The sequence below is a fragment of the Miniopterus natalensis genome, chromosome 4 (genome assembly GCF_054644295.1).
Source record: "Miniopterus natalensis isolate mMinNat1 chromosome 4, mMinNat1.hap1, whole genome shotgun sequence".
Classification (NCBI taxonomy): domain Eukaryota; kingdom Metazoa; phylum Chordata; class Mammalia; order Chiroptera; family Miniopteridae; genus Miniopterus; species Miniopterus natalensis.
Genome location: NC_142084.1, coordinates 64,389,412 through 64,414,228, shown reverse-complemented (window position 1 = coordinate 64,414,228; position 24,817 = coordinate 64,389,412). Strand labels below are relative to the sequence as shown.

Sequence of the window (24,817 nt, the reverse complement as noted above, 5' to 3'; positions counted from 1 at the left end):
TCCCAAGAACTGTACAACAAACACCCCTAAATTAATATATAAGCAAGTTCAGCAAGGTTGTAGGATATAAGACCAACACAAAAGTCAACAGCATATCTGTATACTAACAATGAATATGTGAAAATTGGAATTAAAAATACAAAGATAGGCCCTGACAGAGTAGCTCAGTTGGTTAGAGCGTTGTCCCAATATACCAAGGTTGTGGGTTCAATCCACGATCAGGGCACATACAAGAATCAACCAATGAATGCATAAATATGTGGAAGAACAGATCAATGTTTCTTTCTCTCTCTCTCTAAAAATAATAATAATAATAAATAATAAATAACAGGGACATCGCTCTGGCTGGTGTGGCTCAATAGTTAGAGCATCGGCCCATGCACCCAAGGGTCATGAGTTCAAGTCTTTTTTTTTTTTTAAACTTTTTATAATTTTTATTTTTGTTTAAAGTATTACAGATGTCCCTTTTTCTCCCCAATGACCCGTTCCCCCCCCATTCCTTCCCCCTCCCCAGTCACTCTCCCCACCATTGTCCATGTCCTTGGGTTATGTATATATGCACATAAATTCTTTGGTTACTCTCTCCCCCTCCACCCCCCCGCCCTCCTCCATCCCTCTGACATTTGGTCAGTCTCAACTATGCTTCCATGTCATTGAATTTATTCTGCTCGTCAATTTATTAAGTTCTTTAGATTCCACGTATAAGCGAGATCATGTGATATTTTTCTTTTGCTGCCTGGCTTATTTCATTTAGCATAATATTCTCCAGGACATGAGTTCAATTCTTGGTCAAGGGCACATACTTGGGTGGCAGGTTCAATCCCTGGCCCTGGTCGGGTCATGTGCAGGAGGCAACAAATCGATGTTTCTCTCTCACATAAATGCTTCTCTCTCTCTCTCCCCCGTCTTTCTCTCTTCTCTCTCCCCCTCCCTCCTTCCCTTCCACTCTCTCTAAAAATCAGTGGAAAAAATACAAGGCTCAAAAAGAAAAGAAAAAAAAAAAAGCCTTTTTTTGGCTGTAAATCTGGCAAAATAGGTACAGGACTTGTATACTGAAAACTACACAACAGTGATGAAAACATTCAAAAATTTAAATAAATGAAGAGACAGACCATGTCCATGGATTGGAAGTCTTGGCATAATAAAGATATCATGTCTCCCCGAACTGATATACAAGTTTAGTGCAATTCCTATCAGAAGCCCAGCAAGATTTGGGGGTATATCTAGGCATGATTATTCCAATGTCCAGAGAGCCAAACGGGCATTTCAGGCCTTCATGTTATGTTCCTGTTGTGTCCTCTCTTGCTATATCCCCTAGCCACTTGGGCACCACACTCCTTCCTTTCTCACTTCCAGGCCTTTGCTGAAATAGGTACCTCTTCCTGGTGCACAGTCATTCAGTTTCTGTTCCACACTGAAACCCTCCCTATGGTTTCCTCCCCCATTCCATGATTCCAGCATGGCCTTTTTGCTCCCTGACCTCTGGGAGAGACCAAACAGGATGGGATTTCCCCAGGATCCTTGGACCTGCCCAGGCTCAGGCCCCGCCCAGCACTGGCAGGGGAGGGAGCTCCGGAGCTGACAGAAGAGAGGAAATTCCCTTTGAACCTGTTTCTCTGCTTCCTGGCCCAGCTTGGGTGCCAGAGGGAGAGGCCAGGCCAAAGATCGGCCTGCTATGGCCTCGGCCCTGAGCCCACCCCGGGTCCCTAAGCCCAAGAATGCCCTGCCCTCACACTACCATGAGAGCTTTCTGGAGAAGAAGGGACCCCATGACAGGGTAAGTTGGGGTTGGGAACCTGGAGCTGCTGGGTGGCTTGGCAGGTGAGGCACTTCTCTGAGCCTCCACCTTCCTACCTGGCCAAGGAGGGCAGGGCAGGGCAGGGTGGGTGCTGGATGGGGCAGGGCATGGGCTGGCAGCTACCAAGGGTTCTGTCCATCTGCCTGTCTGTCTCTGTCTCTGTGTCTCTGACTCTTATTTGATCTCTTTCTCTTTGTCTCTGCCAGCCTGTATCTATCTGTGTCTCTCTTGAGTCTCAGTCTCTGTTTCTGTCTGTCAGATACAAACAGAATCAGGACTTCCTCCAGGAAATGAGGAATTAAATTAATTAGTTCCCCTTCCCCCAGCCCTGAACTAACTTTGTGAACCTCAGCTGCAGGGGACAAAGATAGGACAGTTGTCTGTGGGGACAGTAAGAGCTGGTGGGGGCCACATTCAATAGGACCCGATACTGTGGACCAATGTGCACGCACATGTGTTTTTGCGTGTCTTACTCAGAATAAAGCCCAGCCTCTTGGTTCCCACTAAGGCCCTATCTCTCCCTCCCCACTCCCTATATTCATTCATCCTCTACTATAACCCAAACAACCACCCACCGCTTTCCCTGCACACCTTCCTGCCTCTGTCATTGCAGTTCCCTCCTCCTCTCCTTGTGTCTCCACGAGCCCAAATCCCCTCCAGCTTAGAAAGCATTAAGAAGCAGCAGATCACAGTGGTTAAGGAAGACCATGGGCCCCAAAGTGCGAGACCCAGGTTTACATCCACGCTCCATGCCTTTCTGACTCCCAGGCTTTATCCAAGTGATTCTCCATCTTTGGGCCTCAGTTTTCTCTGTTATAAAATGGGTAGGATAAGGCCATAGTCACACTTACAGGAAAGGGGTAGCCCTTAGCAAGCCAAGGACTTGGGTCAGGGCAAGCACTGGCACTTTACATTAATTTGCCCAATTCTCACAACAGCCTCTGAAGTAGGTACTATTAGTATCACCATTTTATAGGTGGAGAAACCAAGGCATGGAGAGCTTAAATAATGTGCTCAATGGCACATAGCTGGTGCATGACAAAGTAGGTCTGACTATACTGAGTTCAATCACTTAATACTTTATTCCAAGTGCCTGGAACAGTGCCTGGCACAGAGAAGGTCCTCAGCCAATGTTAGTTAAGTGTATGGATGTACATATGGATGAATGGGTGGGTGGGTGGGTGGATGGATGGATGGATGGATGGGTGGTTGAGTGAATAATAGCTGTCAATATAAGTGCTATCCTCATTATCATTACAGACTAATTAAAGTGATTTCTCCTTCAGGAAGTGTTCCCAGATTTTCCAGTTGGAGGGTCACTCTTCCCCTCTGTGACCTCACGGCCCAGCGTCTGTCCCTCTCCAAGGGTCCTAGTTTTCTTCCCTAGAGGATAGTATCTGTGCTTTCTCTATTCTCTGGAACATGATATAGTTAGAAACAGAAGTCACGTTCCACTTATTATTTTGCCTGCAATAGAGCTGGTTGCAGAGTAGTTGCTCAGGGAATATTTGGTGAAAAAACCCTAGAATCTTATAATCTGAGCTGTATCAGACCTCCAAAGAGTAAGGGCATTTGGAATTCAGAATTCTGGGGAAAATCCTGAATCTGCAGACCTCCTAGAGTCCAGAACCTTGTAAAATTCTGCAACTATAGACTCAGCACCTATCTGAGGACCTGGAACCCAGGAGATGCCAATAAATATTTATGGGGTGAATAAGGGGACAGGGAGATGTGTATGTGTGTGTGGAAGTGTGGATGGGTAGGTAGATGGATGGATCATGATAAATCCAGTTAGCTCAACTGACTCCTAGAACAGCCTCCTCCATAGACTAGGGGATTGCTCTGGGTGCCCCATCCCATCAAGGTGACCCTTGTATTTCTCAGAGAATAACAGATTCCCCAGAGGCTGGGCCATGAGTGAGGAGGGCCTCCCTAAGAAGGCAACATCTGTTCAAAGACCCAATGCACATAGTGAAGAAAACTATGTGAAGATCTGGGGAAAGGGTGTCCAGGCAGAGAGAACAGCCAATGCAAAGGTCCTAAGGTAGAAATGGGTGTGTTGGAGATACCCAGTTTGCCAATTCACATCCTTCTCTTTCTCCCCATCTGTTTCCCAGGATTACAAGAAGTTCTGGGCTGGCCTCCAGGGCCTCACTATCTATTTCTACAATAGCAATCGGGACTACCAGGTGAGGATGCAAATGAGGGCTCAAGATATGGCCCATCCTTGACCCCAGGGACCAAGCAGAGGGTGTAGGTGGTTTGGCCAAACCAGGGGGCCTGAAGGACCACTGGTCTGGTGCTCAGACGCCTGCTGCTGTGCCCCCAGCATGTGGAGAAGCTAGACCTTGGAGCATTTGTGAAACTCACAGATGAAGCTCCCCGAGGGATTTCCCATGACCCTGGTACACATTTCAACCTGGTCGTCCGGAACCAGGAGATCAAATTCAAGGTAGGTCCCTTGGGGGATGGGGTGGGGCTGGTGGGAGACCCTGCTTCCCCATCGTACCTACCATTAACACACACTAGCATGGAGTCATGAAGAGTCTAACACTGAGTTGGTGACATTGGGCGAGTCACTTGACCTCTCTGGGCCTCAGTTTCCTCAACTGCAAAATGGGATAATATGTGTAAAGTGCTCAGAACAAGATCTGATCCACAAGGATCATCACTGCCATCATTCAATCTTTCAACAAACATTATTGAGCACCTACTATGTGCCAGACCCTCCTCTAGCTGCACAGCAGTGAACAGACAATTAAAAATCCCTGCCCTAGCCCTGGTCTGTATAGCTCAGTAGCGTTTAGTGTTGGCCCACCCACTGAAGGATCACAGGTTTAATTCCTGGCCCTGGTCAGTTGGGACACATGAGGGAGGCAGCCACTTGATGTCCTTGTGGAGTATAGAGTCTCGTGGTGGAGGCACACAATCAATAATATAAATGTGTAGCCCTAGCTGGTTTTGTTCAGTGGTTAGAGTGCTGGCCTGCAGACTGAAGGGTCCCAGGTTCAATTCCAGCCAAGGGCACATACCTTGGTCGTAGGCTTGATCCCTGGCCCTGGTCAAGGTGTGTGCAGGAGGCAGCCAATCAATGAGTCTCTCTCACATCAATATTTCTATCTCTCTTTCCCTTCCAGTCTGAAAAAAAGAAAAATCTTTTTTTTTTTAAATATATCTTTATTGATTTCAGAGAGAGGAAAGGAGAGGGAGAGAGAGAGATAGAAACATCAATGATGAGACAGTCATTGATCAAGCCCGCAACCGGGCATGTGCCCTGACCGGGTTTCGAACCCCGATTGCCTGGATCCTAGGTCGACGCTCAACCGCTGAGCCACGCCCAGCCAGGCAAGAAAAAGTAATATCAATGTGTAAAATATATGGAGTGTCAGATGACAGTAGATACTAGGGAGACAAGTGCCAAGGGAAGTGAATGCAGTGTTAAATGGTGTGATCGGAAAGACCTTACTGAGAATCTGAAGGAGGTAAAGATGCCAGCAGCGTACGTATCTGTGAACTGGCTCTTCAGCAGAGGGAATAGCACATACAAAGGTCCTGAGAGAAGGCTATGCTTGGTATTTTAGAGGAAGAGTGGCTGAAGCAGAGTGAGCAACGGGGAGAGAGGAAGGAAGTGAGGGCAAGGAAGGGACTAGGCAGATCATGAAGGGCCTTGTGGGCCATGTAGAGGACTTGGGCTTCTATCTTGAGGGAGGTGGGAGGCCTGGGAGGATTTAAAGGATAGGAGGTACATGATCTGAATTGTGGGGTTTTTTTGTGTTTTAAAAATTATTATTTTTAATCCTCACCCAAGGATATTTTTTCCATTGCTTTTCAGACAGAGTGGAAGGAAGAGAGAGAGAGAGAGAGAGGTGAGAGAGACACATGGATTGGTTGCCTTCCGTTCTCGCCCTGACTGGGGTAGGGTATGGAGCCTGCAACAGAGGTATGTGTCCTTGGCCAGAATTGAACCCAGGACCCTTTTAGTTAGAGGGCCAACGCTTTAACCACTGAGCCAAACTGGCTAGGGCTTGTGTTGTTTTAAGGGATGCAGACCTTTTAATATATATGTGTGTGTGTGTGTGTGTGTGTGTGTGTGTGTGTGTGTGTGTGTGTATATATATATATATATATATATATATATATATATGTTTTCATTGATTTTAGAAAGGGAGAGGAATAGAGAGAAACATCAATCAGCCACCTCCTGCACAGCTCCCACCAGGGATCTAGCTCACAACCTGGGCACCTGACCAGGAATGGAATTGGGGACCTCTTGGTTCATGGAATTGATGCTCAATAACTGAGCCACACCAGCTGGGCTGAATTGTTTTTGTTTTTTTCTAATGTCAGTGTTATAACATTAAAGAATAACATTCCACATTACTAAGGACTTATATTCAGACATCATCCTAAATTAACCTGTCTTAATTCATTTAATCTTTTTAAAAAATATATCTTTATTGATTTCAGAGAGAGGAAAGGAGAGGGAGAGAGAGAGATAGAAACATCAATGATGAGAGTCACTGATCGAGCCCGCAACCCGGGCATGTACCCTGACCAGGAATCGAACCCCAATAGCCTGGATCCTAGATCGACGCTCAACCGCTGAGCCATGCCCGGCCGGGCTTAACTCATTTAATCTTCAAAACAGCCCTTGGAATCATAAACTCTTCAATTCCTCACTCCCATTTCACAGATGAATAGACTGAGCCTAATCAACATGGATTTTTTTCTTTACCTCCCTAGGTAGAAAGCCTGGAGTCTCGGGAGATGTGGAAAGGCTTCATCCTGACAGTGGTGGAGGTCAGAGTGGTTGCCCTCTACCCCTCTTTCTCCCATTCCCCAGTAGTCCTCTGCAGAAGTCCTCTTTTTTCTTCCCATCCTTCATTCCCCAAATAAGCCCCTAGAGTATAGCACACTGGTCTCAAACTGGCCTACAAACCAAATGTAGTCCATAAACATCTTATGTTTTGCCAACAAATTGCTAACTTAAAAGTCAGCTGTCATCACTTAAAAACCAGGATTTTAGTCAACATTCCTAATTTCTATTTTACTCATTTGTTCCCTACCTGACCCCTGCAGCCTGTAGAGTCTGAGACTCTGCATTCTAGCATCTGCTCTGTCCTCCCCATCACTGAAGTTTCTCACTCTCCCCCGCATCCTCTCCAAAACCTCTTTGCCCCTGAAGGGTAGGGCAGCTCTGAAGCCCCCAGACCCAGGTTCCTACCTTGGCTCTGTCCGCACTCTGCCCTCAGTTTGCCCCTCTGTGACATGGGCACAGCTGCCCGTTCCACAGCTGCCCTGATCGCCCCTCAGCTCCGTGTCCCGTCCAACTTGACCCTGCTGCCTGGACACCTGTACATGATGGCCGAGGCCCTGGCCAAAGAGGAGGCGCGTCGCGCGCTCGAGATGCCCTCGTGAGTGACCCGCCTGACCCGAAGGGCTGCGGGGTGGGGATGGGGTGAGAGGGGGTGGGGGTGGGCTGTGAGTGGGGTCTCCCGTCGGGTCTTAGGCTGAATACAGGGCTGCATCCATGCTGAGGCGGGGTTTAGGTCCCATGCTGGGAGCCGGACTCGGTGTTTGGGGGCTGGTCTGGGCCTGCAACGGAGAGTCCAAGCGCTAGAAGGGCCGGGCAGTCGCTCCACTGCCCCCGACCCGGTAACAAGCAGGAGGACGTGACTTGGTGTCCGCGCGGCGTCGCGAGGGGGGCGGGGCTGCGCCCAGGGGTGGGGTTACGTGTGGGAGGCGTCCTGCGTCTCCCAGGGAACGGGGCCTGTCCTGAGTGACGCGCCCCTCCCCAGGTGCTTCATGAAGGTGAGCCGGCTAGAGGCGCAGCTGCTCCTGGAGCGCTACCCCGAATGCGGGAACTTGCTGCTGCGACCCAGCGGGGACTGCACGGACGGAGCGTCTGTCACGACGCGTCAGACGCTCAACGGGTACTCACGCGCAGCTGCAGGCCGGGGGCTGGAAGGGAGGGGCGGGCGGCGTCGGGGGAGGGCCGTGCGTGGCGCGGTCAGGCGTGGGGGCGGGGCCGGATCCTAGAGCGAGGCGGCTTAGCGACTGAGTTGTAGCCAGGACCCGGGAAGACTTGGGGGCGGGACCAGAGGTCACGGGACGTGGAATCCTGAGGCTGGGCCGCTCCTGTAGGGTTATGGGCGGGGTCACGTCCAAGGTGGAGTCAGCACCCGGGGGCGGAGCCCGGAAGAAGGGCGGTGCGTTCCTTGTAGGTGGAATCCAATGGAACTCGGTCTTCCTGCGGGTAGTGCCAGGATTAGGGGCGGGATCTTTTCTGGGTGTGCGGTCCTCGAGGGCCTGGTCTACCCGGAGAGCCCCGCCAAGATAGGCGTGGTCGGCGTGCGGGGAAGGGGAGGAGGTTCGGCCCTTCATGGGGGCGGAGACCGGCTGAGGGGCAGGGTTTTCGTTGGCCTGAGCCGGGGCACCCAGTGGGTACTGGCTGCGCAGGGTACCCGTGGTCCGGCACTACAAGGTGAAGCGCGAGGGCCCGAAGTACGTGATCGACGTGGAGGAGCCGGTGAGCATTGGGGCGAGGTCTCGGGAAGCACACCGGCGGGGTCCGCACCTCTTCCCCAGCGTCCCTAACCGGACCCCTCATCGGCTCCCAGGTCTCCTGCGACTCACTCCAGGCAGTGGTCAACTATTTCGTGTTGCAAACCAAGAAGGTGCTGGTGCCTTTCCTACTGGACGAGGACTACGAGAAGGTCCTAGGTGGGTGAGGACTCAGGAGACTCAGGGGTCCGACCCTTTCGTCCCCCCTCCTCCCGCCTTTGGGACACCCTTGGGTCAGCCTCGGGCCGTCGCGCTCCTCCAGGCAGCCCTCTCTGTTCTAGGCTATGTGCAGGCGGATAAAGAGAACGGCGAGAGTGTGTGGGTGGCGCCCTCGGTACCCGCGGTCCACTGCCCAGGTGATGCCCCTCCCCAAGGCAACCACTGGGGCTGAGGGGAGAAACCTAGGACACACATGGCACCTCCTGTGCCCAACCTTGTACCCAGAAATTACCCAAACCCTGCCCTCTGGAGACTTCCAGGTTGTAGAGGGGACAGACAGAGCTGGACACAGACACTCCTAGCCCTGTGGGGTTGAACCTGGCTCTAGGTGTGGTACCTGGAGTTGGGGAGAAGGGGGGGCAGAGTAGGGGGAAAGCATCCTGGAGGAGGGGATGTTTGCTGAAGTTCTCAAAGGATTTCAATAGGCAGAGATGGGCACTGAGGGGGGCAGAAGGTGCACACGGAGTAAGACCTACCCAGAGGTGGGAAATCAGGGTGGGTGTTGGGAAAGGGATGGGAAGCAGTCCAGCTATGGAGGAGGAGGAAAAGGCTGAAAGCAGTATGATCTGCCCAGGGCTGGGCATATGCTGGGAGCCCCAGGTACACAATGGACATATATGTACCCATACATACACACATGCCACAATCACCAACACGGACTGTGTCCACCTGAATAATCAGAAGCTCTTATGTAGACACCCATGTAGACAACGGCTTCACACATGCATGAATACGTGTCACAATTCCGTTCCATCTAGCACACATACAAACCTTAAGCCACAATCATGTGTGCACAGCACAAATTTAGACATTTATGGACACATGAATGTACACATGAATGGAGATGAGTACCCCGGCACAGACCTTAGCATATATGCATTGTCATACATATATACAGATTTATATATGTTCAACTTGTACAAACTCACCCAGTATACATGTTTATGCTACACAGGGACACAAAAACACAGACTTATAAATGGGCATGTGTACAAACACACGTGCACAGGGGCACATACCTGTATCCAGGCATGCACACACACATTCCTGCTCAGAAGCACACAGACCCACCAGGAGGTATCCCTGCACCATGTGGGTCCCAAAAATTACTGCTGTTTCCCACCAGGTCCTGCATGCCCTGCTGGTGGCCCCAAGCAGCTGCCTCCTGTGACCAGCATGCCTGTGCCCAGCCAGCACAAGCTGCCCCCGCTGCTGAACCCAGATGAGAACTATGTGATCCCCATTGAAGATGCCCCAGCTACCGAATACGAGAACGGGGATGGTGGGTGGGGAACCAGGGGTGGCTAAGAGAAGGAGCAGAGGGAGCAGGATCACTGCCAGGGGTGACACGCCATATTTTTGTCTATGCAGTGCTTTCCCCTGGTTGGCCAGGGGTCCTGAAGCCCAACAAATGTCACCCAGCCCCGAAGGGTCATGCAAAGCTTCCAAAGCCACCCACTCCACCTAAGCCAGGTAGGGGACCCTCTTCCCCTGCACCTCCCTCCATTGGAGGGCCATTCTCAGCCTTTATCTGCCTTCTCCTCTAGAGCCCAAATGCCTTCCCAGCAGCCTGGCCAGGAAGCTGGCCATCAGTTCAGCACAGGCTGTCTTCCCCACAACAGGTACGAGCCTGGGGGCCAATGCAGGAGGGTGTGTGTTTCACAGGCGTGCGACCTGTGCAGTCCCACAGGACCCAGCACTCCAAAGGGCCTGCACTTGGTTTAATGTTCTGCTGTCTCCATCTCAAAATTTCTCCTGCCTCTTGAACACCTTTTTATCTTGAACTGGGCCCCACACATTCTGTAGCCAGTCTTGGGTGGATGGGGGTGGGGCAGCATGGACTGGGGATTCTGGGCACAGCTGAAGCCTAGGGTACCCACCCCCCAGGGTTGGCCAATGTGACGGCAGAGCTGGAAGAGAAACTGCAGAGGCGGCGGGCACTGGAGCACTCAGCTGGGCACGATGGGGATTAACGGGCCAGTCTCGGAGCTTGGCACATCAGTCAGACGGATCCCTCCTCCCAGAATTAAAGTTCAAGTGACCCCAAGCTCATGAGTGTGACTTGACTTAGGGGGGCAGCGAGGTGTTCATCAGATGCCTGCCCACAGTTGGCTCTGTTCACTCCTAAAGGTCCTCAGCTCAGTAAAAACTGCCATCTGACTTTGCCAGAAAAGCCCATTTTACAGCTGTGAAAGCTGAGGTCCAGAAAAGGTCGGGGCACAGCCAGTGCCACCCAGCCCCAAAGAACCAGCAGCACAACTGGCCAGTGTTTGACCTTTATTAGGAAGTGAGGTGGGGAGAAGGGCCTGTCCTGGTGCCTGCTTCCTGTTAGTGACCCCATTAGGAGTTAAGGCTCCAAGCAGCAAGAGGAGAGTGTCTGGCTGAAACAGCGGAGGCCTGGTGGTGGCTCCCAAAATAAGCCCAGCTGGGTGCACTGGCCTAGGTGAGGCTGGTGTTGGAGCTGCTGGTGGCACTGCCTCGCTTCTGTAGGCAGCGCACAGAGCTGGGGACCTGTAGGCCTGTTGTCACGTGGAAACTGCCACACCAAACCTGGGAGACAGGGAAGGGAGAGAAGAGGCTCGGCAGCAAAGTCAGCACACAGCCACCCTCCCATCTCAGGCCATGGAGGAGACCTTACTGTGAAAGCAGGCAGCAGTGGCTGAGTGAACTTGGCCTTGAAGGTGTGCAGCAGCTGTTTGGTGCGGGCGTTGTAGAAGGACAGAAGGCCTGGGTGGAGGGCAGAGGAACAGGGGACCGGTAAGAGGGTTTGCGGCAGAGAGATCAGATAGGCAGAGGTGGCTGGAGATGCCAGTTGGGGCCCAAGGTCACCTTGGTGGAAGTCGCAGTGCACGCCCAGGCAGTCAGGCACGGGGGCATCCAGCACCTTGGCCTTGTTGGCATGCTTGGCGGTGAAGCTGACCTGCAACCAGTTGTTGATGTGCAGGCACCAGGACGCCGCTGTCTTGCCTAGCTGCTCGAAGCGGCCCAGGCTGCGATAGGCCACCCCCACGCCGAATGCCTTGCTGTCTGGCTCATAGTGCACCTCCCAGTAATGTTCCCCGCCATCGATCAGCGTGTCCCCTGTGGGGCAGGGTGGGCAGTGGGAACTGGATAGAATAGAGTCCCAGGTGCTCTTCCATAAAGGGGCAGCCACCTAGGTACTCCCCAGACCACAGCTACTCCCTCCAGATACTCTTCAGTCCCCAGCTATTCCTTCCAGGTATTCCCCAGGATTCATCAATTCCCTCTAGATGCTAAGCCCAGATTCTCTACAAGTCCAAAATCCTCCTTCCAAATACTTCCAGGGCTTAGAAACTTCTTCCAATTCCTCCCCATGTTCAGTTACTCCTCAGTTCTCAATTCTTCCCAGAAACTGGATCAGGACTCTGGACTCCTTCCTGTTGCTTCTGAATCTAGATTCTTCCCAGACCCCCAGCTTCCTCCTGGTGGAGATCAGGTTCTTCCAGGTCTCAGCTTTTCCTGGGGTTCAGATGCCCTCCAGATATCAGCTGAATCCTGACTCTACATCCTTTCCAGACCCAAATCCAAATTCTTGCTATCTCAGCTATTCCCCAATCCAGCTATTCTTGAGTTTCAGCTTCTCTGCATACTCCTGCCTCACCCAGATCCCAGCTCATCTCCATCTGAGAGCTCAGCTCCTCCTCAGTCACAGGACTAACCTCCAGATACATTTCTTCTCCAGGCCTGCTCCTCTATGACCTCAGCTACTCTCCCAACCACAACTAGTCTGTGCTCCTCCCAGGTGATAGATAGCTCCCTTTCAAATCTCAGACATTCTGCAGACACTCCCACAACTTCCCCTGCTTCCTCTCCAAACCCCAACTCTGGATAATCCAAAATTTTCCAGAAAATCTAAATCCTTCATAGAACCTTAATTTCTCCTCAGGCCTTAGTTTATCCCCCAAACCCAGCTACTCCCTACCTTCCTTTTCCCTCTACCTCCCGATAATACTGACCACACCAACTTCTTCAAACCTCAGCCTCTTTTTCAAGCCCTTTTCTGGATAGTGATTTCCCTAACTCCAGTTCCTTCATGGACTCCAGCTTCTCCTTCACAGGATCTAATCATTCCTGTGGTGCTAACTTCTCCAATCTTAAGCACTGTCTCAACTTCTCTGACACCAGCTACTCTCTCTCTGTCACTTTCACACACCCTTAGCCTTTCTTTAGCTCCTCCACAAACCCAGCTGCTCTATAGGGCAATCATTATTTCCAGCTACTTCCCAAATCCCAGCTACTCCCAAGTCCCAACTACTTGACAGACCCCAGGAAATCCCCCCTCAAGCTCTTGACCAGCCACTCCCCAGTCCAGAGCCTTTTTCCTCAGCTCCATAAGCTCTGGCTCCCCCCAAACCTTCTCATTCCCCCAGCACTGCAAGCACATGTTACTGGGGCCATTCCCAGAGAAGCTTTGTTGATGGCTGCTTGTTTCCCCAGCTGAAGGAGTTCTCTCCCACACCCCACCATCGGAGCCCTGACCAGAGTTCCCCACTCTCCTCCTGACTTCCCCCTCCTTACCTAGCACTGTGTAGGACTCAGCTGTGAAGCGATCCCGTCCCCCACGACCTGAGGGTATCCTCTTGGGAGATGGAGTACCTCTGTGGGTGACAGGGAAGGGAGGGCTCTGTTCAGCCCTCACCTCCCCCATAGGAGTGTTTCTCTGGTCTACCCCAGCCACTGTGGACTTTTTGTCAGTCCTTGACAGTATTTGGTTCTTTTCATATACTGGGCCCCTCATGTCAGAACATCCCTGTGCCCTTCCTCATCTGGAAAACTCCTTTTCAACCATCAATACCCAATTCAAAGTCTCCTCTCCTTGATTCACGATTTTGGCTCTCCAGCTCCATGTCCCTCACTCCACCCCGGCCTTGACCACACTGGGTGGTTCTTTCACATCCACCTTGATCTCCTCTACCAGAGACTTAGGGAGGGGAGGGGGCAGGTTACCTGGCTGGGGAGTTGACGGGAGACGCTGTCCGCCCCTTGCCATCTTTCTCTCGAGCCTTGATATCCTGCACCTTCCCGCCCATGGCGTCCCACTCCACGGAGAGATCATCTACCCGAAGGTTCTGGTGGGATGTGGATGCATCCAGGCGGAACATGAACGCTGGGGCAGATGTGGGAGTCACAGAGATGGGGAAACCCAGAGAGACACAGAGACACGTTGACAGTGACCAAGACAGACCATGACAGGGACAGAGAACAGAAAGAGATAAAGAAACAAAGACCAAGACAGAAACAGAGAGAAAGAGATCGACAAAGTCTCAGAGACAAACAGGCAGAAAGACACCAAAAGACACAAGATGGGAAAAGATGGAGGGGGCAGAGCATACAGCCAGAGTCAAGGCCAAGGGCTTCTTATCTAAAGGTTTCCCAGGTCTGGAGCCATTTTCAAACTACTTGTGCTGCCCTGTGCTTCCACTGGGGATTAATCCCAGGAAAGGGGCTGGGCTACAATATGACAGAGTTCAGCTAGACTGCAAAAGGACTTCCTATCGGGTCATGCAAAGGTGTCACTGGGAGGCTAAGAAATCTGTCTTCGCTACTGATACACCCTCCCCAACTCTATAGAGTGAGAGGGAGAGAGAGTGTGTGTGTGTATGTGTGTAAATCATCCAGGTATAAAGGGATCAATAGCAAAAGCAAAGAACAAAAGCAGGTTCATACCAGACACTGAGGAATTCTACTGTAAACTAAGCTCTGAGCCTTCTGGGAGCCAGGGTAAAAAGGGCCACAAAATCCTGATTAGATTTTCATTTCACACCAGTCCTTGGGGCCCCAGAAGTGAAGGGTTATAGAGTCAGAGCCAGGGTAGGTGTGAAAGCCAGTCACCTGGTGTCTCCAGAGTCACCGGCTCGGAGAACTCGCCTGCAACTGCCTTATTACAGGCCTTCACACGGAAATTCATGTATTTCATGTCAAACTTGAGACCTACGAGACAATAGAGGGAATCTCAACATCATACAGACTTTAAGCAATAGGTTAAAAGCCCCTGTGTCCCACCGTAACCTACCACCCCTCATTCTAAGGAGCACTTTGGAAACAACATCTTATCCCTGAGAAACCTTACCCACATACACCTGTGGGGCTATGAATTACTTGGCCCCACACCCAACCCAGACTGGCCAATCAGAATGCTTTATGACTGAATCAGAGCCATTAGTTTAGGGATAGGCACATAACCCAAACAGGCCAATCAGAATCTTCCCTAGGACTCTGGCTGGTATTATAGTGAGCAAGGCCTTTTTTCTGGGCTGGCCAGCTTGGAGGAAGTGCGTCCTAGGAAAATTTGTCAGTGCTCTTGGCAAGCCTGCTTGAGAATGCAGGCGCCAGAGCCAACAAGTGCAGGGAACAGAAGTGACCGAGTCATTTGCTGGAACCCCTGGATCCAGCCATAGGTTCCATATATCTCGCCCTCCCTTTCTGTCCTTCTTTTCTTACTAGTTCCTTCCAATCTTAAAAAATAAAAAGCAGCTATCAAGCTGTCTTCCCCTCAAGTAAAACCTCTTTGGGGAGCTTAGGAACACCCTCTTCTCTGCTCCCTCACTGTCTCCCTCCTCTGGCCGTGTTAATCCCCATCTTGCAGGACCTCTTAGCTGACCATTCTTTCCCTCCTGGAACACTGTCTTTCCTTAGCAGCCATAGCACTGCCTTCTGCTGGCTGCCCCTTCTGGTTGCTCCCCCTTGGTCTCTGCAGGCTCCTCCCTCCCTTGCCACCTCTTCCAGGTGCCCACCCAAACTGCCTCACCCTTCTTTGGATTCCATTCTCTGAATTCAGGGGTTTGCTCGGCAGTGCTACCTACTGCTCCAGAGCAAAGACTACCTAACCCAGAAGGCTTGGTTTCAATCTGGAACAAGGTCTAGACTCACTGCAAGCAGCAGTTTCCTATTCTGCAAACCAGCAATTGTATTCCCCACACTGAGCAGGGTTCACATGAGGATGAGATGAGTTGAGGAATGAAAGTCATAAACACTTAACCAAAACCCTCCTGTCTTCCCAAGCAATTAATGAGATAGTAGGTTGATTGCAAATAACCGCATAGGTTATTTCCATAGGTAAACACATTCACATATATCTTCAATACCATACACCTTTGAATCGATTCAGCTTCCCACCCTGAGGAACTAACTCACTAGGAATTTGTAAAAGGTGAGAGGGTGTGGCTGTAAAAAGGATGCATCAGAAAGCCTGTGACAGACCAGACTTTACACGTGGGATAAAATTGTGTGGGGTTACACAAACATGTGAATGAGGGCATGTGAAACTGGTGAAATGTGAATCAACACTGCAGAATGTAGCCGTGTCAGTTTCCTGGTTCTGATATTGAACTACAGCTATGTAAGCTGCCACTACTGGAGAAAGCAGGACATATCCAGACAATGGACTATTATCCAGCCTTAAAAAAGGAAGGAGCCCTAGCCAGTTTGGCTCAGTGGTTAGAGTGTCGGCCGCGAACTGAAGGGTCCTGGGTTTGATTCAAACCAACGGCAAGTATCTCGGTTGCTGGCTCGATCCCCACCAGTCAGGGCACACAACCAATAGGTGGGTCTCTCTCACATTGATGTCCCCCCCCCCACCTCTCTGGAAAGCAATGGAAAACTGTATCCTCGGGTGAGGATTGAAAAACCAAAAAAACAAAATAAAGGAAGGAAATTGTGACACCTGCTATAACATGGTTGAACCCGGAAGACATGCTCAATGAAAAAGCCAGTCACAAAAGGATAAATACTGTATGTTCCACTCATATGTGGCACTTCTAGTAGTAAAAGTCATAGGAACAAGAAGTCGAATGGTGGGAGCCAGGGGCTGGGGGAGGAGAAATGGGAGTTGGTGTTTAATGGGGACAGCGTTTCTTTCAGTTTTGCAAAATGAAAAGTTATGTAGATGAATGGTGGTGATGGTTGCACAACAATGTGAATGTACTTAATGTCAGTGAATAATACACTCAAAAATGGTTAAGACAGTAAATGTTATGCTTCGTGTATTTTATCACAAATTAAAAAAATTTGAGGAAAAAATGGGGTGTGTTTATTTTGATTCCCATGCAAAGGATAAGCCAATAGCTTCTCAGCCCCACTTGCAGACTGGTAGCTTTCCTTTCCTGCAATTAGCATACTCATTATTAACCATGTATGCTAATTACAGACAAGAGACAGGCTGATTACAGCCCAAGAGCTGTGGTGCTAGTTATCTTGTCAGCAAGGCTCTCCCTGCCCCTGAGGGTTTCCCTGGCACAGGAGAGCTGAAACTCATTGGGAACCCCCAACTCTCCTCCATCAGACCCTCCCCTACCAGCTGGGTGGATTACCCCAAGCTTCCTGCTTTCTTGTAACTGCCAAGGAAATCCCCAAATACTGAGAGGGTGGCCCCAGAAGAAGGGAAGGGATTTTTGCCTGCTTTCTTACTACTGCAAGGACAGCGCCTGGCACAATGTAGTCACTCAATAAATTGGAATGAATGAATGAATGAATGAATGAATGAATGAATGAATGAATGAATGCTGGAGAGTAGAGATAAGATGCAGATATAGGGTGCCTTCTCCTCCTGTGTTCCCTCATCAGTAAAATGATGATGATAAGCCTGCCTGTTACCTATGGGTAAGACACTTAGCACACAGTGAGCCCTCAATAAATGGTACAGTTGCTGTCATCAATATCCTTTTTGTTATTATTACTTCCTGCTACTCCTGATCAGTCCAGTCAGGTTGCTCTCATACCTCATGAGAATTGGGGATCATCTACCAACCTCCATTTGGCTAATAGGGAAATGGGAGCCAGGAGGGACTGAGCTGCACAGGGGGGTTGGCAGCTGGGCTGAGCCACCCTTACCGGTCAGGGTGTACTCTGTCTGCCGAATGCCTTCCACAACCATCCAGGGCTGGTCCTCCTTGAGACGGGGCGGGCCCTCGAAGTTTGTCCGCCGGTACTCCAGCACATAGTGGTCAATCTTGTTGTCCTCATCTGGCATGCGCCACACCAGCGTCACACAGTTGTCTGCCACCAGGGACTCAGCCAGGTCGATCATGGGGGCGCTGGGGACTGACCAGGACAGAAGGGAGGGGGGGGCGGTCAGGATCCTACACCAGCAGGGGCGGGCCTTGCTGAACCATGCCCACATGACAGACTTCCTTGGGGATGGAGCCTCCTCTGGATCCCACACACGAGGGGGTCCCCTCTGAGCTCTGGGGTTTGAGAGTGCAGCCTCCTCATGGTTCCACCAAAGGGTGAGAGGTGGGACAGGACTTTTTCAGGCTTCAACCAACAAATGGCTGGGCCTTTTCAGGATTCTACCATTAAGAGGTAGAACATTTCCAGAATTCTCTATCGACTAGGGGCGTGGCCTTCATGGAACTCCACCACTGGTGGGTGGGGCCTTTTAGGGCTCTGGCACCAAGGGCAGGGCTTCCTCAGGATTCCACCCAGGTGTGTGGCCTCCTCATGGCACCAGGGGGCTTCTCCATGGCTCCATCCACAGGGCATCCTTGGGGCTCCCACACCTGGCTGTCAGCCTTACTCTAGGCCTTGTCTCAGGGACTCCCAGACTCCCCAGCCACTTCTCTGAAACCCTGGTGAGTTCCCCTCTCACCAGGCAGGAACTTGAGTGCCTGTAGCATCCTCCTCTCCTGGGCAAAGTCCACCATGAGGTGACTCATGTTGTCGCTGACTTTGGCTTTCAATGACAGCCGGAAGGCAGGAGCCATTGTAACACTGCAGGGAAGGAAGTGGAGGCAGCCTGCTGGCAGGCATCTCAGGGGGCCCAGGCCTGGTCCTCTGAGGTGTGGGAGTGACTCCCTCCCCCTGGTTTTGGTCCAGTGCTCTGGGCCAAGGGACCCTCACCTGGGTGTCCCCACCTCCATACCAGGGGCAGGGCACTGGGGTGGGGGCCAGATCCAGTATCTTACCCATCTTTGAGTTGCTTGGCAGCCTAGAAAGAGGGACAGAATAAAATTCAAAGAGTTGTCTCGACTGAATTAGGAAGCCACTGTACAGACAGAAAGACTGAGGTCCAGCATGGCAACCATTTGCCAAAGTCCCTCAGCACTGGGGCAGAAACCCTTAGCTGTGCCCTGAAAGGATAGAAGGGCAAAGACAGGCTCCCACCCCTACTCCCACCACCTGCCCAGTGCCCAGAACATACAATTGGCAGATTTAGCAAATAAAAAATATAGGACAGCCAGTTAATTTGCATTTTAGACCAACAATGATGTTTTAGTAGAGATATGTCTTATTCTATATTTACAACATATGTATACAGTAAGTCCTCAATGTCATCAATAGGTTCTTAGAAACTGCAACTTTAAGCAAAATAACAAGTAATAAAATCAACTTTATCATATAATTGATATAAACAAAGGTACATTCCTATAGCCTATTTCTGCTCATAAAAACATCACCAAACTTCTAATGACCCCAAACACTTCTAATATTAAACATTAAAATAAATGTGAGTTATACGTATATTTAAGAAAGATTAATAAAAACTAGAAAGAGAATGATTTTCCAACCTACTGATTCCAGTTCAGGGTTGTGGGTGGCCAGGGCCTCTCCCAGCAACTCAGGGCACCAGATAGGAACCCACACTGGATAAGATGCCCTTCCATCACAGGGTACACTCACACCCACCTCACACTCACTTCAGACTGGGACAGTGTAGGCACACCAATTCACCTCATGTGCACAGCTTCGGGAAGTGGGAGGAAACTGGAGTCCCGGTAGAAAACCCATGCAGATATGGAGGGAACGTGCACACTCCACAAGATTTTTCCCCCTCATCAACGTTATAACAAAATGACTTTGAATAAAATGTTATTCAAGGACCTGCTGTACTAAATATTGCATGGGATATATTATATTAAAAAAATATTGTTAAATTTAAATTTCAGATAAATAATAAGTAATTATTTTAGTATAAATATGTATGCAATGTTTGGGAAATACTTATATAAACATTTGCATGGGATATACTTATACTAAAAATATTATTCATTGTTAAATTTGAACTTCAGATTAACAACAAATAATTACTATTATTATTAAATTAAATTTTTATTTATTGATTTTCAGAGAAAGAAAAGAAGAGAGAGAGAAACATCAATTTATTGTTCCACCAATCCATGCATTCACTGGTTGATTCTTGCATGTGCCCTGAGCAGGGATTGAATCTGCAATCTTGGCACATTGGACCGATGCTCCTACTGAGCCACCAGGCCAGGGCCAATAATTTTTTTAAAAAGTATAAGTATGTCCCAAAGATCACATGGTACATACTTATATTCAATATTGCATGGGCCATTCTTTACTAAAAAATTACTCGTGGTGGATATGAAATGCAAATTTAACTGGATGTCCTGTATTTTATCTGGTAGCCCTACCAGTATGGCTTCTAAGGCCCCACCTGAGGAAAGTTCTCGCTGTCTGTGGCCTGCAAGGTCTGGTTGGCTGTCTCCAGAAGCTCCTCAGAGCTCTCCAGGGCCCGAGTGCAGGCAGCCAGCTGGTTCTGCGGGTGGCATGGCACTGAGGGAGGAAACACCTCACCCCAATGCATCAAACCCTCCCAGGCCTCCCCACTGCCTTTGGGATCCAAGGTATCGCAGCCTTCTCCAATTCCAGGCAGGAGAGGGAGGCTGGAGAAAGGTTGGGTGTTGCTCCTGGCAGAACATCAGAATCACCTGGGGATCCCTGAAAAACTCACATACCCAGGCCACACCTGAGCCCCAGGGCTCAACATCTCCTGGGGATGGGAATCTGGGATGTTAGGAAGTTGCCCTGGAGGTTTCAATGCAGCCCCAGTAATCCCACAGGAGCCATGGGGGGTGTTTGGCCATCAGATCTGGGAGACCAATGGGAAGGGCTGAGAAACTGGAGTTGCTGGGTGAGGACAGGAGGGAGGAAAAGCCAGATGTGGGGTTGTGGCTGAGGCATTGGAGAGGAGGGGGGTGGAATGAACAGGGATTAAGAGGGAGAACAGGTGGATGGGGGAATTGATGGGTTGTGGCCAGGGAGGGGACAGGCAAGAGACCAGGGAAAGAGGAGGTGAGGCCAGCATCATCAGGGTGTCTGGTTCTGGACCCTGGGAACACTTGGGGGATGCAGGAAAAGGAGCAGGTTTGGAGAAGGACATGAGGCCAGCTGACCTCTGTTGAATCTGAGGGGTGCAGTGGGGATGGCATCTGGGCAGGGGTCTTGGAGAGTCCCCCAAAACACACACCTGCAGCTCATAGGTTCTGCTGGCACGGTCCTGTTTTATCTTCATGAGCATCCCCTCCTTCAGCTCCTCCAGGAGGGAGAACAAGGACTGGAACTCTGCCTCCAGGTCCTCCTGCACCTTGGCCGAGTTCGCCTTGGAGAGACGTTGCAGGTCTGAACAGCTGGGATTGGCCAAAGCCCACGCTCAGATGGGGAAACTGAGGCCTGGACCTGGCAGCAGGCCCGGAGTTCCACAGGTATCAGCAGCAATAGGCTAGCTCATAGGGCTGCCCCCTCCCTCCCTTCCATCCACCTGCCCTCACCTCCATGTTCAGCAGCATCTGCTTGAGGGAGTAGATAAAACTCTGAATCTCTTCATTCTTCACAGCCAGTGTGGTGATGATCTTCCTCAGAGCCTCCTGCCCCCACCGGAAGTGTGGACACACACAAAGGCCAGTAAGCCCCTCAGCCTCGCCCAGCTCCCCCACCTAGAGCTCCCCACTCCAACCTCCAGGGATCCAGGGAGATGTGGGGCCACTGTGCCAGTGAGCTTGGGCACTCACCAGGAGGCAGGCCCTGGGTGAAGCTCTGGCCCTACCTTTCTTCACCCAGCTCATGGGCACCATGAAGATGCCTATTTTACAGGCCAGGAAACTGAGGGACAGAGAGGGCCACCCAGTAAAGAACAGACCCTGGACGGGAGCACGAAGCCTTCAACCTATATCCTGAGTGCGGGGCATGATCGGGGTGAGGGGCTAGCTTGTGGGAAGAAAATCCCAGAGGAAAATGATATCTGCAGAAAATGGGCCAACCTGGGGAAGGGGAGACCCTTGGAAAAGGGATTAGCAAGGAAAAAAGAGGAAGCTGAGGAGAGGGGGTGCCAGAGAGCCCAGGTAAGTGGGGAAGGGGGTGGTCTGGAGGAGGGGGATGCCGGGAGGGAATGCTGCAAGGGAAGGAGGCCGCGTGGGAGGATCCTGCTGGGGCCTGTAGCTCTGACCCAGGCCTCGGACAGGTCTCTTTTCTGGGGGCGCAGGGTCTGTGGAGTCACCTGTGCTGAGCTGGTGGGGCGCCCTCGGGGACAGGGAGGGGGCCGGGACACCTGGTCCGCAGTCTGGATGGAAGGCGTGGGGGTGGGGTCAAGGTTGTACCCAGGATACTGGGCGAAGGTGGGGGGCGTGGAGGGGATGCGTCTGGACGCAGGGTAAGATGATGAGGGGTCTGGGCGAATGTGGGGGGGCTGCGTTCCCAGTGGAGGGGCCAGACTCCTCCAGGTTGCGGCAGGGGTGGGGCCTGCTCCGCAGAGCAGCTGGGGGCGGGGGGGGGGCGGGGAGGGCGCTGCGGCAGCATCTGGTTCGCTCCCCCTGGGTACCCACGAGCTGGTTCCTCCGCGCCCCGCCCTGGTCTCACCCTCTGGTCCTCCATGGCTGTAGCCCAGCTCGTCCCGGCCCGGCCGGCAGGTCCCGCTGGCTCTTCTAGTGCCCAAGCCGCCTTTGCCGCAGCTGGGAGCCAATGGCTCGCCGAGCCCTCGCCGCCGCTGCCGCGCCCCCCGTCAGCGCTCCATCACTGGCCGCAGCGCGCAGGCGCGCCCCTGACGCGGCGGGGCAGGCTGGGAAATGTAGTGCCGCCCCGGGTCTCTGCGAGCAGGAACATCCCCCCCCCCCCCCCCCCCCGCTCCACCCTCCCACCTCCAAACCCCCCCACCCCCAACCCATCCGGGAGCCTGGGATGTACTAGGCGACATTGGTCATTGGTAGTGATGGCTGAGCTGGGAGAGCCAGTTGTCTCTAAGAGCTGGGAGACAGGATGCCTGGGCTCCTCCCGGAGCTTGCCCTGTGGCCTCAGTCTCCCCGTTGGATTACTCAAACTGGAGTGCTACCGAGAATTGGCCCCTGAGATCTGGCCCCTGACTTCTCACAACTTTGCATTTACTGACAAGCCAAGGCGTTTGCCCAAACGGATGTTCAGCATTCCAATGCCTTCTTTCCCTCGAGATCTGGATTCTGTTATTCCATCTCCCACTGCTCCCCTTCCCCACTGGGGCATCACCTGCCCTTCCCCAGGCCAGGTGTGTTTATTATATAGTCTTCCAGAAAGTTCTCCACTCAATGGGACACACTTCCATTCACATATGCATACTGCCTTTCAGATTAAAAAAACAAAAAAACCCAAAACTTTGGGAAACTGAGGCAAAAGGTGGCTGGAAGTGGAGCCCCATGCAGCATTGGCCCCCAGACATATGTTGTCTGGCCTGGTGTCCTCTGTGGCTGAGGTAAAGATTGTGGCAGGAAGTCTGTCAAATGGGAGGGGTAGAGGTGGTGGCAGGGTGCCAGCCAGGAGAGGAAGACCTGATGGGCCAGGAATGGGATTCGTGGGCACATCCCTGGTCCTCCTGGTGCAGTTCTAGGGTGAGTACTTGGGCCTCTCTCCCTTCTGCACCCCTTCTGTTGTCCATCACTTCAGTTGCCTGCTCCCATCAACATAAGAAAGATTCAAACCCGTGAAGAATTTTTGAGTTTATTTGAGCCTCACTGTTGACGATTGCCGGGAAGCAAAATCTCAATGGATTGAGATAACGCCCTGGAGAATGGCAGTTTTACCCCTTATTTTATACATCAGAATCAAAAGAAGAGATGTAGCCCTGGCCGGCTTCAATCAGTGGTTCGAGCTTTGGCCTGCAGACCGAAGGGTCTTGGGTTTGATTCTGGGTCAAGGGCACATACCTTGGTTGCAGGTTTGATCCCTGGCCCTGGTCGGGGCTCATGAAGGAGGCAACCAACCAATGTGTCTCACTCATCATTGATGTTTCTCTCTCCCTCTCCCTCTTCCTTCCTCTCTCTGAAATCAATAAAAACATATTAAAAAAAAAAAAAAGCCACTGCACCAATCACACAGTCCCTCAGGTTAAAACCTGGGAACCCCCATCATCCCTCTTTCCTTCCATTCCAGTTCAGTTCTTGCAGTTCTTCTGGGGGACCACCCTCAAAAATCTATTCAGAGTCTGACCACTTCTCTCCAGACTCTGGCCCCCATTACTGCTCACCCAACCCTTGTCTCCCAGCCCCTTTGACCCTCCCCCAATAGTCTGCTCTCACTGCTCAATCAGATCTTTTCAAAACTTATATTGGACCATGTTTCCTTCCTGCTTAGCTGGTGTCTCATCACACTTAGGTGAAAAAGCAACGTGTACCCCTTTCCCATCTCCCCTCCCTGCCCCCACCAAACCCCACCCCTGTGGTCCATAAGGCCTTGTATAAGCCATCTCCTACTGACCTTTCTGATCCTACCTCCTCCCTCTTTTTCCCTGATCTCTCTGCTACAGTCACAGGGGTCTCCTTGCTGTTCCTCCAACTCACCAAGCACAGTCCAGCCTCAGGACCTTTTCCCAGGCTGTTCCCTTTACCTAAAATACCATTCTTCCATAACTTCCTTCCTTCCCATGATTGGCTCCTTTTTACCAATCAGGTCCCTGCTCAAACGTCACCTCCCCTGAGAGGCCTTCCTTGACCACCCTAGACAAGTAGATTCTCACCTCATTCTTATCCCCAGTTGCCACTCCCTGTTCCTTTCCTCCATCATGATTCTCATTTCACAGCTTCCTGTGTTTCTCTCTGCCCTGGACCGTCAGCTCTATTAGGGCAAGAATTTTTGTCTGTCTCGGTCACTTCTGTGTCTGTGTCCACGGTATCCAGAACAGGTTCTGGCACACACAAAGTGACATTTGTGTAGCCGAGAGCTGGGCATGTCATAAAGTCCATCTTGAAATTTCACAAATGCTGAGAGAGTTATACCCATTTCACAGCTGAGGCCATTGAACCTCAGCAAGGAGAAGTGAGTTTGCAAAAGATCACACAGACAGCAGGGTTTTAACCTCTTACTGCCTCACCCCAGTGAGCTGGCTCTGGGAGTAAGACACGTGTGTGTGCACATACACACACACACACACTGAAAAAGACCTCACTCACCTCTTCTGTCTTTCAGCCCTGCAAGGAGCCACAGGCCTGAGTGTGCAACAGGGACCCAAGTTGCTGC

General features: G+C 51.3%; 2 protein-coding genes across 5 annotated transcripts; one reads left to right on the top strand and one right to left on the bottom strand.

The window, feature by feature from the left end:
- Positions 1-1,675: 1,675 nt before the first annotated feature.
- Positions 1,676-11,295, top strand: STAP2 (signal transducing adaptor family member 2). The gene is given in 13 exon segments (XM_016197845.2): positions 1,676-1,777; positions 3,916-3,987; positions 4,128-4,250; positions 6,542-6,598; positions 7,112-7,212; positions 7,597-7,731; positions 8,258-8,327; positions 8,419-8,521; positions 8,644-8,718; positions 9,708-9,863; positions 9,953-10,054; positions 10,129-10,203; positions 10,469-11,295. Coding segments are annotated over 13 exon segments (1,314 nt in total). The 3' UTR covers positions 10,612-11,295.
- Positions 10,816-22,310, bottom strand: FSD1 (fibronectin type III and SPRY domain containing 1). Of its 4 annotated transcripts, XM_087816660.1 has the most exons (13): positions 22,196-22,310; positions 21,112-21,207; positions 20,811-20,942; positions 19,998-20,099; positions 18,505-18,527; positions 18,189-18,310; positions 17,432-17,641; positions 14,435-14,533; positions 13,550-13,709; positions 13,121-13,200; positions 11,411-11,662; positions 11,220-11,308; positions 10,937-11,131 (listed from the first exon to the last, which is right to left on the bottom strand). In XM_087816660.1, the coding sequence occupies exons 1-13, from the start codon at positions 22,208-22,210 to the stop codon at positions 11,021-11,023; spliced, it is 1,491 nt and encodes a 496-aa protein (XP_087672786.1). In that variant the 5' UTR covers positions 22,211-22,310; the 3' UTR covers positions 10,937-11,020. The 4 variants fall into 4 exon arrangements, with proteins under 4 accessions (XP_087672788.1, XP_087672787.1, XP_087672785.1 ...); XM_087816659.1 differs by having other exon boundaries at positions 10,823-11,308; XM_087816661.1 differs by lacking the exon at positions 22,196-22,310 and having other exon boundaries at positions 10,819-11,308; positions 20,811-20,970; positions 21,112-21,198.
- Positions 22,311-24,817: the final 2,507 nt, after the last annotated feature.

What these genes read in the sequence shown, in the direction of transcription:
- FSD1 (XM_087816659.1), bottom strand. An exon ending in ACAGCGAGAACTTTCCTCAG is followed by an intron (nt 18,528 to 19,997) that starts GTGGGGCCTTAG and finishes CCCTCTTTCTAG; the next exon opens with GCTGCCAAGCAACTCAAAGA. An exon ending in GGCACTCAAGTTCCTGCCTG is followed by an intron (nt 17,642 to 18,188) that starts GTGAGAGGGGAA and finishes TGTCCTGGTCAG; the next exon opens with TCCCCAGCGCCCCCATGATC.